This window comes from Salvia splendens, chromosome 6, assembly GCF_004379255.2.
Source record: "Salvia splendens isolate huo1 chromosome 6, SspV2, whole genome shotgun sequence".
In the NCBI taxonomy this organism is placed as follows: domain Eukaryota; kingdom Viridiplantae; phylum Streptophyta; class Magnoliopsida; order Lamiales; family Lamiaceae; genus Salvia; species Salvia splendens.
This window is the reverse complement of record NC_056037.1, coordinates 6,939,418-6,957,606: the sequence shown is the minus strand read 5'-3', so window position 1 is coordinate 6,957,606 and position 18,189 is coordinate 6,939,418. Positions and strand designations below refer to the sequence as shown.

General features: G+C 38.4%; 4 protein-coding genes across 5 annotated transcripts; 1 reads left to right on the top strand and 3 right to left on the bottom strand.

Moving 5' to 3' along the window:
- Positions 1–275: 275 nt before the first annotated feature.
- Positions 276–2,468, bottom strand: LOC121806240. Its single transcript, XM_042206217.1, has 4 exons — positions 2,206–2,468; positions 2,002–2,072; positions 773–856; positions 276–567 (listed from the first exon to the last, which is right to left on the bottom strand). The coding sequence occupies exons 1-4, from the start codon at positions 2,318–2,320 to the stop codon at positions 544–546; spliced, it is 294 nt and encodes a 97-aa protein (XP_042062151.1). The 5' UTR covers positions 2,321–2,468; the 3' UTR covers positions 276–543.
- Positions 2,469–7,248: 4,780 nt separating this feature from the next.
- LOC121808702 (syntaxin-125-like) lies at positions 7,249–7,749 on the top strand. The gene has a single exon (XM_042209295.1). It carries the CDS (start codon positions 7,249–7,251, stop codon positions 7,747–7,749), a length of 501 nt encoding a protein of 166 aa, XP_042065229.1.
- A 682-nt stretch (positions 7,750–8,431) lies between these two features.
- Positions 8,432–10,567, bottom strand: LOC121808701 (QWRF motif-containing protein 3-like). The gene is made up of 6 exons (XM_042209294.1): positions 9,434–10,567; positions 9,203–9,322; positions 8,979–9,095; positions 8,816–8,905; positions 8,632–8,739; positions 8,432–8,530 (listed from the first exon to the last, which is right to left on the bottom strand). Exons 1-6 carry the CDS (start codon positions 10,565–10,567, stop codon positions 8,432–8,434), a joined length of 1,668 nt encoding a protein of 555 aa, XP_042065228.1.
- A 2,131-nt stretch (positions 10,568–12,698) lies between these two features.
- Positions 12,699–17,180, bottom strand: LOC121807177 (protein LAZ1-like). 2 transcript variants are annotated; one of them, XM_042207383.1, is made up of 8 exons: positions 16,828–17,180; positions 16,687–16,743; positions 15,464–15,572; positions 15,046–15,233; positions 14,853–14,941; positions 14,118–14,379; positions 13,665–13,916; positions 12,699–13,429 (listed from the first exon to the last, which is right to left on the bottom strand). In XM_042207383.1, the coding sequence occupies exons 1-8, from the start codon at positions 16,996–16,998 to the stop codon at positions 13,088–13,090; spliced, it is 1,470 nt and encodes a 489-aa protein (XP_042063317.1). In that variant the 5' UTR covers positions 16,999–17,180; the 3' UTR covers positions 12,699–13,087. The 2 variants fall into 2 exon arrangements, with proteins under 2 accessions (XP_042063317.1, XP_042063318.1); XM_042207384.1 differs by having other exon boundaries at positions 15,484–15,572; positions 16,828–16,969.
- Between the last annotated feature and the right edge of the window lie 1,009 nt (positions 17,181–18,189).

The following is an 18,189-nucleotide window of genomic DNA, read 5'->3' as shown; positions in this document are numbered from 1 at the left end:
ATGTTGCATTAGTCCAATTTGAATCACCATTTCTTGAATCTAGAGTCATATGATGGCAGAATACTTCCGGCATTCTGAAAGCCCAAGTACAGCAATTTTTCCGAAAATATTAGTATCTAACAAACTTCAATCATTTTAGAAATTTTTTTGACATGATACCATAAAGAAATTAGATGTCTAAAGATAAAAAAAATCTCGAACCTGGCCTCACTTATCCAATTTCACACCTAAATTTGTAGTAGTAAAACATACAAAAAAGAGTGATAAACTAGCAATGATAAATCAAACTTATGGTTTTCATTATTATCAGAAAATTTCACAAGCAACTGGAAGATGTAGCCGGAACAAGATAAGTAGATAACGACTAGGGTATGAGAGGAGACCCATTCTTCCACCAAAAAACAAACGCATCGAGAAATTCATTGGCTGAATATTCTTAATGATCATTATAGAAATCAGGTGGAGATGAACTTTCTTCACACAAACAATAAGTTGAAGCGCATATTATTAGAAGAAAAAAAAACAGCAACTTGAACCGCTGGCCTATTGGGCTGTTTCTGCTACTTTCTGCAGAGTACATGAAAATCAATGTATTATATTTGCAGGCAAGTCAGGAAAAAAAAATCAAAACAGGGGAGAAACATGAGTTATACTTATGACGAAGTAGATGCGTGTGCGCGCGCACACACACACACATATAACATTATACATAAACATGCTTTGTTCCGATTAAACGCTGCAATATCTAATAATTTTAGAAGAAGAAACATACCTCTCCTTTGTCCTTGCCTCCACTAAAAGCCTTGTAAGCTCCGTAGAAAAGGGTAAACCACCCAGTTAAAGAGGCAATCACAAACTACAAATCAGAAGGACATGTAAATATATAACGAATCTTTAAGCAGCAAACTTAGAAAGTTACAGACCCGGGTTGCGAGTACAAAAACTAAAACATTTCCAAAGCCAAACTTGACATGAGCAGACAGAGGTCAGAGACTCAATGAAACCTACTAGTAAACACTACTCATGTTCATGAGACAAGATACTTGTGAATTGTGATCTTGACATAAAGTCAAAAGGCAAAAACTTGACAAGTTATCCGCGTGAAACAATAACCTGCACTTTGTGTGGACTAGTCTGCACGATAACTGTTGAACTCAATATTTTTGTGAAAGAATCCATAAACTGAGGGGGGTCAACCAGCAAGGTGGCCTTTGGAATGACCAGAGAGTTCATAAGAGTTTGGAATCAGGACTTAGCACATCATAATTACAGGATCTTGGTCAATGATAAAGAACCAGCACATTCCTATTCCTCTAAATTAATAAGAACTTCCTAGCATAAACCTACAATCAGTCCCAAAAATCAATTATCATCCAGATAAGGGCTGATATCACTGTTCAGGAGTGTGCTATGTGCATTTACTAACTTAAAGACTTATTCTCTTATCCGTTGACCCTTTTCATGAAAACGTATTTTATCATTGTTCAGGAAATGCTGAATTTCAGAGTGTAAGCCAACGGTGCAATCCTACTTTTCACACTTCTGGTTAATGAAGAATATCACTTAGTCCTGATGAATTGAAAATTCAATGCTGTTCAATATTCTGTGCCTAGATATGTAAATTGCACATCTTTGCTACTATTTCCATCATTCTGTCAAGCACAGATTATCAAGACACTGAAGCTTCCACAATTAATTCGTAAAACACAATAAAAACTGCAGCTAGCAAAGAGTAACTACCAATTTCCATCACACAATTCAGACATTAGCAAGCAACACTACTCAATTACTGATCCTCCATAACTCTTCTATAACAGTCTTAATTCAATCAATCCAAGCACAACCTATGGTTTCCAATCTCCATATGTACATTCATTTTAGCATACAATCATCCATCTTAAATCAAAAAGAAAAACCCAGAAACCCTAATTACATAGTTGGTTGACAATTTTGGCAAAAAAAACAGGTACAAAATGTATGCGGGTATATGCATTCACTTACATGTTCTTCCTTCCACTTTGACGGACTCATCGGGTCTTCCCAAATATTAATCTTCGGTGGCCCATGGAGGTCTGAAATTCGAAAACATCGTCACAAAAAAAAACTACTAATTTACCCCAAACAGATTCGAAATCAAATTACACAATCACCAATCGCAAGACTAACACTAACGAACAAATCAGCGTAAAGATTTCAGAACAGTACCAGCAGTGCCGGCGAGGCCGCGGCGGGAAACGAGGGAAGCGGGTCGAGTGGATGGTGAGAGCCGAGCAAGAGTAGCAGCTCTGCGAGCCGTCATGGCGGCAATTGAGGTGGCCATTGCTTGTTACCGCGTCTAGTTTTTGCGGAGATCGAAGGTTTTCAGTTTTCACAACTGAGAATGTTGAAAGGAGACAGATTTGTGATGCGACTGAGTATGGAAAAGGGTTTCAGAAGGAACGACGTCGTAGCACACATAAAGTGGAATATGATCTACTCCTATTACACTTTTTTTGTACTACTATCGATTTTATAAAGCAGTGTACATATTTAAGAATTTACTAGAGTAATTTTTACAACACCTAATGCTATTTTTATAAGCCTTTGAAATGCAAGAATTTTAATACCACACCTAATGCTATTTTTATACCCATTTGAAATGCAAGAAACCAAATGAAAAAAAGGAAAACAATCACATCCTTCTCCTACAATATAGACCTAAACATTAGGGTGTCCCGTGTCCATTAGACTATCTACTTTAGGCGGACACTCCAATAGCCCAGCCCATTTTTTTATCCATAGCCCCAAATTTATTGTCCACAGCCCCAAAAATTTATTTCCGCCGCTATGGTGGACACTTCCAATAGCCCCAATTTTTTTTTCATTTATGTTAATTCAATTATAATTAAATTTATCGTACTATATATAATTAGAAGAAAAAGGCTATACGTGAAGAAATTAAAATTAAACACTACATTTTCGTCGTATTAAAGTGCTGGAAATTCCACGCGTCGTTCCAGAAATCGTCCATTTTAAATACAAATGGAATCCAAAAATTTGAGTGAGAGAAAGTATGAGTGAAGAATTGGAATGATGTAAAAATAATGAGTGAAATGAGGTGTATTTATAGGTAAATTAAATTGAATTACAAAAAAATACAAAAAAAATGAAGAACGTCCGCCCCGCCCCCCACTATAGGCTGCCCCGCTTCCGCCCCGCCCCCGCCGGACCGGCGCGTCCTCGCCCCGAAGATGCCGGATGGCCGTCCGCCCCGGAAAGTTCGTCCGCCTCGGGGCAGACGTCGCACACACTATAAACCGCCCCTCCGTCGCCCCAACCTGCGGCTATAGCCGCGCCTAACCATAGTGGACCCTTACCATCTCAACACCACTAAAATAAGTTTTCCCTAATTTATTACTGAAATAGTAAAAAAATACAAATCCACTTATTAATAATTTCCACATGAAATCTTGACTTTTCTCCAACGCCACCGCAACCGCAACAAGCACTCACGAACCACCGTGCTTGATCGGCTTTCCCAATAGGCAGCCAAGATGAACGATCTCTTCTCAAATTCTTTCAAAAAGGCCCAGGCAACGACCTCGAGGCTGGTGGTGATAGCCGCGTCGAGGGCGTTAACCTCGATAAATTCTTTGACGATGTCGAGAATGTCAAGAAAGACCTGCGTGCAAAACGGTCCATAATGCCAAGACCATGAAGGACCTGCGTGCCCGCATGGATGCTGACGTGGCACAGGTTTTGAAGCGGGTCAAACTCATTAAAGGTAAGTTGGAGGCATTGGAAAAGTCCAATGCCACCAACAGGTGGGTCTGATAGGGATCTCACGTTGCCTTATTCATCACCAAATATCTTCAGCCATATCTCCTCAACAATACATGGCATATCTTTTTTTGATTTAGCATAACTCTTATTTTTGTTAGTTATCTTTAGTTATTTTCCATATATTTTGTAATCTTTTATTTTAATTATCTTGCTTGATTAGCAAGATAGGTTTAGGGTTTAGAATTCTATAAATTATAGAATTCTTCAATTGAGAAATAAAGTTAATTACTTGTTCTCATTCCCGGTTCTGGCGAAAATCGGCTCTAGCACCTCAACTAGGGTTTATCTTGTTCTTCGTAATCGTTCGAGTGCTCTATTGCTGATCGATAGGATACAAAATCCTATCAATTGGTGCTTCATTGATCTACTCTTCTCCCATCACATATTTTCTCTACGACACCAGTCAGATGTTCGATATGAACATCCAATTCGCCAACTAGGATGAAAAGTTCTAGGCACACAGGCTTGAGCAGGAGTCCTTCGCACGGAAACATGATGCGCTGAATCGGAGGCTAGATGAAGCCTTGGCCAAACTTGCAGCAGCCGGCTTTATGGCTACGAAGGAGCCACCCGACCCTCCACCAGCGGTGACCATGGAACGGGGATGGCAACTACCGCCGTCGCTTACGCGGGCACCTCCCGGCGTAGCACAGGCAGCCTTGTCGTGCCTAAGAGTCGTTCCTCCCCGTTTTGACGGAGAGAATTCAGTCGAGTGGATTTGTAATATGCAGAATTATTACAACCACCACTATACACCTCTATCTGATCGGCTGCACCTTACTCAATACTTGTTCGATCACCCGACGTCGGAATGGATGGCTGATAATAATGTCGAAAAAGGTTGGGACGATTTTCTATTGGCGGTCTACCACTGCTTTGCTCCGGAATTAACCGAGGATGATGTTTCACATGTTGTTGATGATAATCACTTGGTTGATCGGACTCCAATTATGGAATCGACCAACAATATTGTTTCTAATTGAATTGGTTTTGGTACACTGAGTTGTTGTGAGAATTCAGAAATAATTATGCATGATGTAGTTGGAGATATCATAGTCAATTCTGAATTTGATGTCAAGCAACCAGATGTTACTTTTGAGATGGATGCAGCAAATGTTGTTGATTCTTTCCTATGCGTTGATACTTCACACTTATATTCGAAATTTGAATGTTTGAGTGTGGAAGATGGGCTGCAATTCCAAAACTGTAGAGTGAATGATTGTATTTTGCAGGTTCGGGCACGTCACATTCGAGGGGATTTCGGAGATGCAGCGGGCCTTCTTGATCGATGTGGTGATGCTCGCACTATACCACCGAGCGCTCCCGACGATGTAGTTGTTCTTTCTGTTGCATCGAAACTTGTAACAGGCTCACTTTTTGTGAATGCTCATAGCGAAGTGGTCACCCATGGAAGTGATGTCAGAATTTACGTAGATGGGGCAACTCCTACGCTATCTTATAGTGATGATATGATGTCTTGTCCAAGTCAATTGAGTGAGAGTATTGACACATCGATCTAGCAGCCGCATCTCGCCCTTGGGGTAGAGGGTTGCTTCTTGGATTTGATGCATTCCAAGACGATGGAAGCATCCTTGTGTGGAGATTGCGATTGGAGCCGTGCATCCCTTCAATTTGGTGCAAACAATGGAGTTCACGTATTTGATCCAGGAGCTTTTGAGCCAGGTGATAGTTCCGTTGGTGAGAACTCAAGTAGACTTCGACACGTGCACTCCTCTTGTGAAGATGTTGATCGGAGCAAGGACGCATCTAAAGCAAGAAATATTGCTACAATTATGGCATTTGAATATGAGCAACCATCTATTGTCTTAGTAATGGGTGTGGATGTGGAATTCCAACTCTGGAATTGCACAGTGAAGTTGGTGACTGATGAACAGATGAGTTGGGACGTTACTTGGTTAGCTACTTCCAATGAGTGTGATGTTTATGGGACTTGTATACCGTTTTGGGGCTGTGATATTCGGGCTTCAACTATAGGCTCCTGTGGGAGAGCGTTCGAGCTTGTTGACAAAGAAGATAAGGATTCTGGATATAACTGGCAATATGCAACTGGTGGAACTCAAGGAGAAGAATTTATTAGGCTTCTGTTTATTAAGGTGCTGGATTCTGCACACCAGCTCGCTTCTCGGTGGGTAGATGAGTGTCGGAGCAGATTTTTGGGGAACAATTCTTGCATATATGTGAATGCTGATTATAATAAAATCCGTTGTATGCTTTGCAACATTACTTGGATTGCTGTTCGACAACGGTTTTCGGGTGTGGGAGTCGACATTCACATTGGTTTGGTATCTTCTACTTTCGATACAAAGATCAAGGAGGTGTATGCCATGATTTCAGCGGTGGAGACGATGCACTGGCAGCTGCAAACCTTGTTGATCTCAGGTGATGGTGCCTTGGACAGTCGTGGCGCGCGTACACATTGCATACTTGACCTCCCGACACGCACCCGAAGAGCACTGATGTGTAGAAGGTATCCTCTGCTGGCCCGAACTGTCAAGAACGCGACTAATGGATATATTGTTGTTATTATTGCGATTGATTATTGGACATTAGTTGTTGCCTTGGAGATGCGGAAGATAAATGATGTTGATTTCTTCCTTTGTGTCAATAATTCAAAGTCATACTCTGAATTAGGATATTTGGGCATAGATGTTGAGTTGCAAGTCCCAAATTGCAAAGGAGATGATAGTAACGTTGATTGTCGTGGGCTGCAGGAGGTTCAACTTCATGCTAACTTTGCTAAATCATCTTTGGCTCTATACGTTGCAGATCAACATTCTAAAGAGGCTGCCGCAGTAGGATTGATGGTTCATAAGGAGGTGATGGTGACGGAGAAAGAAAACGGGGCAACACGATGCAATCAATGTAATGAGGCGGGACACTCCTATTCTTGTTTTGACTTCCACCTTGAGGGCAAGGTGGTTTTCAACGATGGGAGAGTTGATAGGGATCTCACGTTGCCTTATTCATCACCAAATATCTTCAGCCATATCTCCTCAACAATACATGGCATATCTTTTTTGATTTAGCATCTCTTATTTTTGTTAGTTATCTTTAGTTATTTTCCATATCTTTTGTAATCTTTTATTTTAATTATCTTGCTTGATTAGCAAGATAGGTTTAGGGGTCCCAGGCTGTGGCCCAGGGTCATCAGCTGGCAGGACGCGGACTTCAGTCAGGGGCGGAGCTAGAAATTTGTAGAGAGGGGGGCAAATTTTTATACGAAGGAATTTTAAGTATTTTTGAGGAGGGGCATTTAGTAAGAGATTGAATGAAATAAAATTTATAATAGGTAATATATATACATGTGTTGGAAAATGAGGAGGGGCAAATGCCCCACCTAGGCATAATGTAGATTCGCCCCTGACTTGAGTGGTCAACGGACTGGGGAAAAAGCTGAAGACCATGATGGACGACTTTCAAGGCCTCCGGGCACGCATGAATGAGGAGTACAAGGAGACCGTTGGGCGGCGGTACTTCACCGTCACCGGCCAAAAGGCCGATGAAGATCTTATCGAGAACCTAATCTCAAGCGGCGAGAGCGAGTCATTCATGCAAAAGGTGATCCAAGAGCAAGGGCGATGCCAAATAATGGACGCAATTTCAGAGATCCAGGAGTGGCACGATGCTGTGAAGGAGATCGAGAAGAATCTAATCGAGCTCCACCAGATCTTCCTCGACATGGCGGAGCTCGTGGAGGCGCAGGGGCAGCAACTGAACGACATCGAGAGCCACGTGGCGCACGCGAGCTCGTTTGTGCGGCGGGGGACGGAGCAGCTGCAGGACGCACGTGAGATCCAAAAGGAGTCACGAAAGTGGTATTACTACGCCGTTTTGCTAGTTATAATCCTCATTATATTTGTAACATTCCCGCTATGGTCTAATCTTGTGATGGCGAAATTGATATAGAAATTAATTGTGATTTTTGTGTGTAATTTAATTAATCGTGTAAGATATATATATATATATATATATATATATATATATAAGGGTTTTGATCTATGCAAAACTAGATTTAAATACAGAAACGCAGAACAATATCATAATTAGGTCACTTTTAGGTCATAATTAGGTAATTTTTAGGTCATGCTAACAAAGCATGACCTAAAACGATCTTAGCATGACATTAAACCTAAATATTATAATATGACCTAAAATTGCTTAATTATGACCTTTCGTGTTTTTGGTTAATTATTGACCATTAGATCATCTAATCCTAGGGCCAAGATTTGGTCTGCATTTCTGGATTTAAACACATACTTATTTTGATCATCTCCCTATATATATATTCATATAGGTTATGGTTTTTCCTTTCCCTTTTTTGGTAGCTTCAAAATGATCGAATTTTGATAGCGTTCCGAAAGATGAGAATTTTGTTGTTTAGCAAGTAATTGTTGGATTTGGATTTTGTAACTTTGGTTGAGGATGAATGAATCTACATTCTATTGCCGGATTCCGATATAATTTGTGTTGAATTTGCAGATTTCGAATTAATTTATCTATGAATTTGTATGCATGTTAACGTTCTAATAGAAAATACAAATTCTTCTAAAACGAAATTTCATCACTTTTACAAATTTAACTAAATCTACTAGTGTGTGTAACAAGATGTTACGCCAACATCCCCTAGCTGTTGCTGCTCCATCAACCTTAACTGCATCATGCTACCCCTCAAATGCCTCTCTTCCAACTGCAATCAAATTCAAAAATAACGTCGTACAAAAAATTACTACTAGTTTTAACTATGTGTAGTAATAACAACTAATTATTATATAGAAATGTCTTAATTACCTCCAATGCAGAAATGAATTTGAAAAGCTCCAAACATTCTTCCAACAGTTGCGCCTCTTGTATAGCCACCATTGCTAACTCAGCTACAACTCCCACCGTTTTCTCAACCTAAAACAATAAAAAGTTAATTTTTTCTAAACATAAATTCACATACACAAAAACTAATAGAAACTTAATTAATTACCGTAGGTTGAAAAGTAGCAACCGTCATGTTGATTTTTGTTGCAATATTTGATGCATGACACATAGCAACTGAAGTCATCTGTGGTTCAACCTGCAAATTATTCATAGTTTCAATATCCTATTTCATAGTATCATGTTTTTATTTAGAAATAAAAAAATATAACCTTTGCTCCATCAACGAGGGGTAATTTGCAAACAACAGAATGCAAACAATTTGTTGTATTTGACACTGCTGTTGAATGTTGTATTTCCATATTTGCCCAAGCCTCCAATGCCTTAATCTGTTGAATTCTTTTATTTCATATAAGTAATATAATTTCAAAATAGGTCACATACATAAACTTATATATTAACGGTTTAATGAAATTATATACACTATATAATTTACCTGAGAGCGTATTATGTAATCCAATTTCATCTCCAACTTCTCCTTTTGTAGCTGAAATTTCTTTTGTATGATTGATTGTTGAAGCTTGTGAAGGGCAATTTGAACATGTCCGGACTTTTCCTACAAAAAAAGATAACATCACAAATTAACAATCAACAACCACAAATCAACAATTAAATTACCAACAAAGACAATTATGAAATAAAATACAAGATTGAAATATTGGTATACCTCACATTCTTTGACATAATTCTCATTAGCAACATCACTTCTTGCATTGCTAAACCTCCATTGAGCCAAGCCACTATGTAGCAACCTCAATTGATGCACATTCTCGGCCGAGCCCGGCCCAAGCACCGACGAACTTGGCGACGATTTCCTCCCCGTCACCAATTCAATCCCCAAATCCAAAATATTCCTCACTCCTTTCCCCCTCGAGGGGCTAACCGGCGGCTTCTCCGCCACCTTCCCCTTATTGTCACCTAACGGACCTCTCACCGAGCCCGGTGAGCCGGCCCAACCTCCACTCCCCTTCTTCATATTTAAAATCTTCGGAGAATTATTAATATTATTATTTTCGTTATAAATATTTTCCGACGAATATTTGCTGCCGTCACTCCATCGCCGGGACCGCGACCGATCCTGCATGAATCGAGACGGCACATTGATCCCGTGCTTTCTTGAGCTGACGGTCGGGGCCATATACGAAGCCGGCGAGAAATCAAAACTCGGGCCGGTGTCACTGGATTCCGAGCCCGAATCGCAATATTCGGGGTGTTTTGGAAAAGAATTCTTTCTCACCGCCACCTCATCAACAGATAATCTTCCCGGCATGATATTTTCGTCTTCCTCCGACGACTGCGATGTACCGGAAAATTTGAATTTCCCCAAATATCGCATCGATCCGCCCAAAATTGGGTTGCGATTCTCCTTCGAACTCTCCCTCTGACTCCCGAACCGACTGAATTCGGTGCAGCTCCGCTGCCGGCCGAGAGCCAGTGGCGGATTCCGCTCATTTTTTGGTTTACTACTCCGATGCTTCGACTCTTGGAGCCTCTCGTCGCTGATGAGATCGGCGAGCATTTCGGCCTTCTTCTTCTTCGCCTTGGACGGTGACGGCGCCGACGATGAGGGCCAAAGCCCGCGGAGAAAGCCTGATGATTTTTTATCTAGGGTTTTAGGCTTTCGCGATTGATCAGGCTTCTGTTTTGTTGGAGAGAGAATGCTATTTGGGGATTCATGGGTGCCGCGGTAATAATCGATCGTTGATGAAGATGAAGAAGAAGCCGGTGAGAGGTATCTCGGGCTCACTTCTCTCGATTTCGCCTTCTTCAAAGTGGAGTCGCCGCCACCGTGGCTCTGCATATCGTAACACGCAGTGAGGGTGAGAGTTTTCTTCTTCTTCTTCTTCTTTTGTGAAGAGAAGTAAAACAAACGTTGCTATAAAAGTGGCGGCAATATAGATTCGGAAGCCGGCGAGTTTTATATAGTAGTTGACGATATATGAAATGACGGGAATGCCCTTGCATGGAAAATGGAGTAATTATATGGTTTTTTTTTCTGTTTTTGAATTTGAAAATTTTTCCATATGAGGTAACAAAGGATGGGATGGATTGGATTTTCATTTACATAATTTATTCGTGAGATGAAGAAATTTGGGCCATATATTAGGGGTAATAAAGGATGGGTTGGGTTGGATTGGATTGGATTGATTCGAGGGGTAGTTTAGGGAATCCATGTTTTTTTACTGGTTAGAAGGTAACTGAGTCAATTAGAAGTAAGAGATGGTACTAATAACAATGACACTTTGTGATTTATTTATTCAAATTTGATGTATTTTTATATATATGTGGAGAGACGAGTGTCGTTTGAGGATTTAGTTGTTTAGCTTAGCCGGCAGCAGATTTAAGTGGGGATTTTTAAAATTCTTTTTAGTTTGAGAATATATGAGTATATTAAGTGTGATTTAATCAGTTAATCTCGGGTTAATGGGAATTTGCCAAGAGTTAACCTTGATTTGAGCGAAGTAGTTATATTAAACGTTTTGGCTCTTACTCTATCAACATTTTCATTTGGTGTAGTATTTAAGTTTAAAGCTACTGATTTCATGGCAACTGGCGATATGCAGGAGATTTTAATTTTTTTTCAATTCATCGAGTAAATTAAATAAAAAAATTAATATAGTGTTGGGTAATCGGTAACTGCTCTAAAATGTCCAAATTTGAATCTGATTGTTTTGACACATTCAATTTCACTGAGTTATTTTATTATACGAAATACTATTTTACCTTATATTCATTATCTCGAATACATTGAAGTTTGAACTGTATCTAAACTTATACTCCATATTTTAAAAATATTTCCATTTCAGAAAATTGAGATTTCGTAAATCTTCGTGAGATACGGAAATACTATGTAATCTAGAGACTCAAATGCTTGTTAGTGAGAGTAATCCCTTAAGATTCTCAAGATTTTACTTTGAATTACTTTCCCATTTCATCTCATGATCATATTATCTTGTACTAGTAAGTATAATCTAAAAAATAAAGAATAAATTAAACACATACAATGTAAATTTTCATCGAGTATCATATCTACATGAAAAAAACAAGGAACAACGTAAAATCAATTATAGTTTAATTATTTTTTATCTCTTTTTTAAGAATTGATTTTGATTTACCATACATTTACTTTGCTCTGTTTTTTATTCAGCACGTAATTTAGAAATCTTATTTTCAAACACAGACTTTACATTGTGTGGAATACTCTCCCAGTTTCACTTTTTGGTGAAGCTGAAATTGACTTGAAAAATAATTGAATGTCTTGAAATACAAAAACGACTTTGTTAATTCCATAAAATAAAACTACCATTTGGCATAGGGAGCCTTGTATACAACTGGCTATTTAAATCGTCGAGTCAGTTATATTAAAAAAATAAATTAAGAGTAAGATTAAACAATTTAGCGTATGCGTATTTGTGAACAAAATTTAATAGCTACTCACTCCTATTTGCCAAAACCAAAATTGGGACAATGTTCGTTTATTTTAAACCAATCGACTATTTCTTGGCACCACTTTATTTATAAAAGTATAAAAGTGGAATTCCATAGTACTACTAAATTTTTGACAGACATCCACATCATAATAAAATCTTGAACACTAGCACTCCCTATTTAAGTGCATATATAACTATATCTACTACTCGCAATCATGCATATGCAAAAACACTTTATTTTAATCACTTATATTGTTTACATTTATTAAAAGCCAAATATAAATTAGTACTAGTACTTATTAAAAAGTTACTAATAAAGTTAAATTAAAAAAATTGGTAGATAAATTTTAGAGTGACAAAAATTTTTAAGTAAGAGGAGTATGAAAAAAGAAAAATTAATATCTCAATTACACTTAACTTTTCGAGTATCTCACGAAGCGCATGGGCACACCACAACTAAGTTATAGTATTCGAGTTTCGAATATATGAAAAGCAGAAACGTTAGTAAATCATACTGAGTTGATTATTAATACACTGAAGACATGATCAAATTTACAAGTAGAACACATAATTTCCTCATGAAAAATAGGATCATTACGTCACCCATATGGAATTACTTATTCTACTTATTGTACAAAGAAATTAAAATTTTCATGACCAAACAATGGTTTCTTCTCTATGTAGAGTGGCAAATAGAAGAGGTTTTTCATTTTTTTCTTGTCTATACAATAATTTCAAACATAGGAGAAAATCTACTGCCTTTTTGCAATAGATGCTCTGATCATCAAGCACCAGATACAAAACAGCATCGTCCCAGCCATCAGAACTACAATTGTTGTGGTGGTACGTTGCTGGCTCACCGAAAATTCAATCGGTCTAATCCTCGTTCACTAATCTTTGACAAGCCAGCGACGGCCGTGAGTCTTGTAACCACCAAACGTAGTGTCGATGATGCTTTCGTTGCCACTCTCTGCGCTGGTGTACCCGGATTTGTTTCGGTGCTTCTTCTTCCTTGAGCTACTACTGCTGTCACTGAAGCTCCCAATTAGGAGGGGATCGTCGATTCCACGGATCACTGGCTGTGCCAACGAGGAAATGCAGGTGTCGTCCTTGGTTGTCCTTTCCTTCTTTATGTTCTCGGAGATCTTATGCCACTTTTGGTTGATTTTAGTGATTCCTTTCTCTACTGGCTCTACTGCTTGAGTGACTGTGAACTTCACATCATTCACAATCTGCAGAGCAAAGGGCAGAAAGCCTATTTTAATACATCCAGCAGGGATCGGACAGCAGGCGAAAGTAACGACACCTTATCAAGCCCTATAATTGTCACAGAACTTGGGAGGAAGCATAGGTTTATGAATATATATTATATATTTAGTCTCCAACAATCCAACTAGATACGCACATTTATTAATAATTTCGATATTGGGCAGTAGTTGTGTATTAAATTAAGAGGGAAGAACTTACATATTCACCACCACCGAGTAAGACATCCTTAACGCTCTCTCTGATGGTCATTCCACTCCTGGCTTCATAGTCGGGTTGAGGAAGGCGCAGCTTTGTGGGACGTTGGCTATCCCTAACCTCATCAGGGTCCAGCTGACAATCCACGGATGCATAATCTCCTAGGACTGCAACACTTCCAGAAAAGAGATCTCCCATTAACTCATAAGGCTTTGCCGGAAAAACATAAAGGTGAACTGCAGAAGCAAGACCCATCTGTCCTGGATGAATATGCAAACATTAATAACACAATATATTATCTGCACAGAACACATCAAACTAGAATACGAAATGAAATTTACTATTGAAGCGATTGTGTATCTATCAAAATCTAGATAACTGTAATCAGCAATGGAAGCCCCATCAAGATTCTTTCTTGCTGTCAAAACAAATAATAAGTCAACTTAAAACAATTACCTCTATGCAGATGATGAAGTCCTGAACACTTGATTTAAATTCCAATGACTCAGCTATCGGACTTTTAAATAAGCCAACAGTGTAGAATAGAGCAATTGCCACACCTTGCCACCAAGTTAAGAACACAATTGACTTGAATGTCAAAAACTTATACAGTGGTTTAATGTGTGCCAATTCAGTTTTTGTGATGGCATAAAAATGAACCAAGCAATACAAAGCCCACGATTGACTGAAATTTAAAACCACGGCCATATAAGGGTACCTATAAAACAAAGAAGTGTAAGAATAATTAGGCTTCTCATACATCCATTTAAGCCACTCAAATAGTACTCAAAGTTTCACTTTGAAATAAATCTTACAGAAAAAATTTCAAATGAATCGAGATTAAACAGAAGTAGCATATTGTGTACTGTGTATGCAGATTATGAATGGAATAATTTTTCAATAAATAGGACACAAAGGAGTACAAAGTCATTAAAACAAGTTGAATCACCCCACTAGCTTGTAAGTATAATTTCACTTTAATGAGTGGTTCACCAAAACGTAGCATAAGTTTTTCGCTCTAGCGACTAGCATATACCAAGAAAAACATGATTGCCTACTGTTACTATGTTCCATTTATTTCAGCTTACCACCTTCCTGTTTGAAATACCTCCTACAAGTCCTGAAGAGCTACAGCTAATCCTAAACAAGTTCCAAGATAGCTAATAAAAATATTCAAAGGAAGTAACGCACCCACAGTTCCATTTGAAGTCGCCTTCACAATACACATCAAAAGCTTCGAGAATTACTGCTGAAATAGCGGTAAATGCTTTTATTATCATCTGTCATGGAAGTATACCAAACTTGGTCAGGCATAGCGAGATTAAAGAGTATGAATAGTTGGTGACAAAACATACTAAAGGATTTCACAGAGGATGGAACTTACATACTGAACAATTCCAATCCTCATAACCTGATAAACCCACTGATCAAGTTTCCAAGGCTTCAAGATATAATTCAGTGGAAAAGGATGCTTTACGATTCCCCTTTCATGACCATGATCATCTAGTAGGGGTGCTTTCATACCTGCTCGTCCTTCCCTTCTCATAAACTCAATTGCCCCCTCTTCTCCGCCTAATCCACCATGTGAAAATAGGATGAATTTGTTCTGACAAACTAGTTAGTTACTCTAGTTTAGCAAAAAATTGATGACCAGGGGTGACATCAACTAGCTTAATCTTATACAAATTCTTCAGAAGCCTTTATTAATCTACTAATTTATGTGAGAAAAAAGGATAAAGTGTGCAATAACGGACTCTAACTAAAGAACTTTGATATTAAAAGGGGTAAGCTTGATGATATACCTAAACAAGCAATTAGATACCTCCAAAAGCAATACATGGCAAAGGACTCGTAGAAATCACGTGCAATCCCAACATAAACACTAATTGCTGGGTGTACCATTGAGACAAACTGCAAACAGAGGACCATGCTTGAGAAGAAGTAAAATAAGGGATTTTTTTATTAAACTTTTCATATGCAACCTTCATCACCACAAAATCTTAGTAAAGAATGAAGCCAAACAGATTTCTAATGTGATGCGATTCAAGCTATCAGTCAGGAAGATGTACTTTATATAGAAGTATCCCATGAAATTAATTGATATCATCAGTCATTAATCTGTCTACCAAACTGTAGTAGAAGTGATCCCATGAGAAATGTTGTCTTAAGGAAAGCAAATTAACAGAATCAGCATCATTCACACAAAAAAATAAGAACATAAATAAGATGAATCAATATGGGAAGAGACCGCACAAGTGAAAAAAGAAAATAGATAAAACCTTCAAGAGTTGAATATTATAAGCATTACATGACAACCAATATGGAGATCTACTGAATATTTGAATTATATGCTAAAAACACGCTCTCATCTGACCATTAAATTCCACAGTTTTTAAGTTTACATATGTGGATTTTAAGAAGTTTACAGAGTGACTTGAGTGCTGAAAACAATAAAGAACCTAAGCTCCGATGTCAGTTCCACTACAGAGATGTGATAATAAATGGTCAACGAAAACATCAAATTATAGGACACTCCACAAGCTTCCCAAACACCAAAAATTTGACAAAGGTGCTACATACACATACATTTCGAAAAAATGGTGAATAAATTCCCAATGCTACTATTGGCATAAATACTGATACACATACACTATAGCTTGTTGCAACATGGTGCTTCGACATGAGAATCATCTACTAATCTCAGGTGATTCACCAGTCACCACACAGTAACCATAATATGGATAGAAACTTCTCAAACTCAATAACGTCTAAAATTTTCACCAAATGTGAACAATGAATTAAGAAATAACACTGCTACACCATCTCATCTTTCACCATATATGTTCTCTTAGCTCCTCGTTTCAACTAAACACAAACTCAATTAAACCTAAACATATTCCAACACACTATATTTCAACTCATGTAACACAACCACCAACCAAAATCAACAAAAACAGCTCACGATCATTCTCCTTCATCAGCTCAACCAAACAGAAAAGGACAAAAAAAACATCAAAAGGCTTACTGATTCAACAGCATAGCATGGCACCATTAGTATCACTCCTAACAAAAACTTTTGCTCCTGCAATCATTAAATCGCCATCAAAATTAACAAAATCCCCAACAACTGAAAGTTCGGAAAAACTCCTAATTGTCTGAAATGGACCTCGGGATTCTTGTAGGCGGAAAGATGCTCGAACATGAGGTAGATGGAGAGGGTGAGAGTGACGACGACAAACGTTCCGGCGATCAAAACTGCCCATATAGGCGTCGAATATTCGCCGGCGAGCCAAATTAGGAGATGATAATAACCTGAATTGACGGTTCTCAGCAGCATCAATTCGAACTCAGCTGACTCCGATTGGAAATTTGGTTGATTTCGATCGGTGGAATTCGAAGCTCATGTAGATTCGGTTTCCTCTTCGTATCGCGGTGGGAGAGAAGACGTTTGAATTGAAGACTGGAGGAATGAGGATGGATGCGGATGATTTGATTTGATTTGATTTGATTTGATTAGTGAGGGAGCCAATACAGCGACATAATTATGAACATGCTTAATTATTTTATGAAACCATATTTCTTTATATCAATTGTCAAGGATATAATCAAATAATTTATTTTTTTAATATAAAATATAGTTAAGATGTCAATAATTACACAACTAACCATTCAAATTTATATAATTTAAATAAAAAAATTTATATAATTGAAATATTGAAAATCCCTGAATAAAATCTCAATTTAAAAATATCTACGTAATGAAATAATAAAACTACAAATAACTTAAATTTTAATTCGTATCAAAGTATTTCAATAAAGTTTGTGTAATCAAGTTGTTGGGTCCGGTCATATTTGGACAATGCTTTGTAGTAGATATCGATTAAAATTACTTCACACATATAATCCAATTCCGAGGACAACTTGGAAACTCGTTGGAGAGCCCCCTTTCGCCTTAGACCATCCACAATGCGTCTCGCGCCGGGCTCGCGTCTCGTCTCGGAGAGACGAGACCCCCGCGAGACGCATTGCAGCGCCCATCTCGTCTCTATCTCGCGCCCGTCTCGTCGCGTAGCTCGTCTCGGCGAGACACGAGACGAGATGGCTCGTCACGCGCCAGGGACACGTGGCACGTCCTCATGCGTGCGTGACGCCCACTCGCTGGCGCGAGTGGGCGTCGTCACTGATGACCCAATAATTCGTTTTTTTTTAAAAAAAAACGATTTTTAATTAAAATTTTTTTTTTCAAACGGTAATATTACCGTTAAATTTTTATTTTCATTTTTTAAATTTTTTAATTTTTTTACTCTATAAATAATTCTATTTCATACTCATTTCAAACACAAACACACATCTATTCCTCTCAAATCATCTCTATCACTCCAATTTCCATCTTCAATCAACTCAAACAAATGGATCATTTTGAGCAAATGCGTCAATTAATGGAACAATCACTCGAAGAAGATCGACGACGAGAGGCGGAGGAAGCCGCACCACCCCCACGACGCTCCCGGAAGTACATCAATCGGAA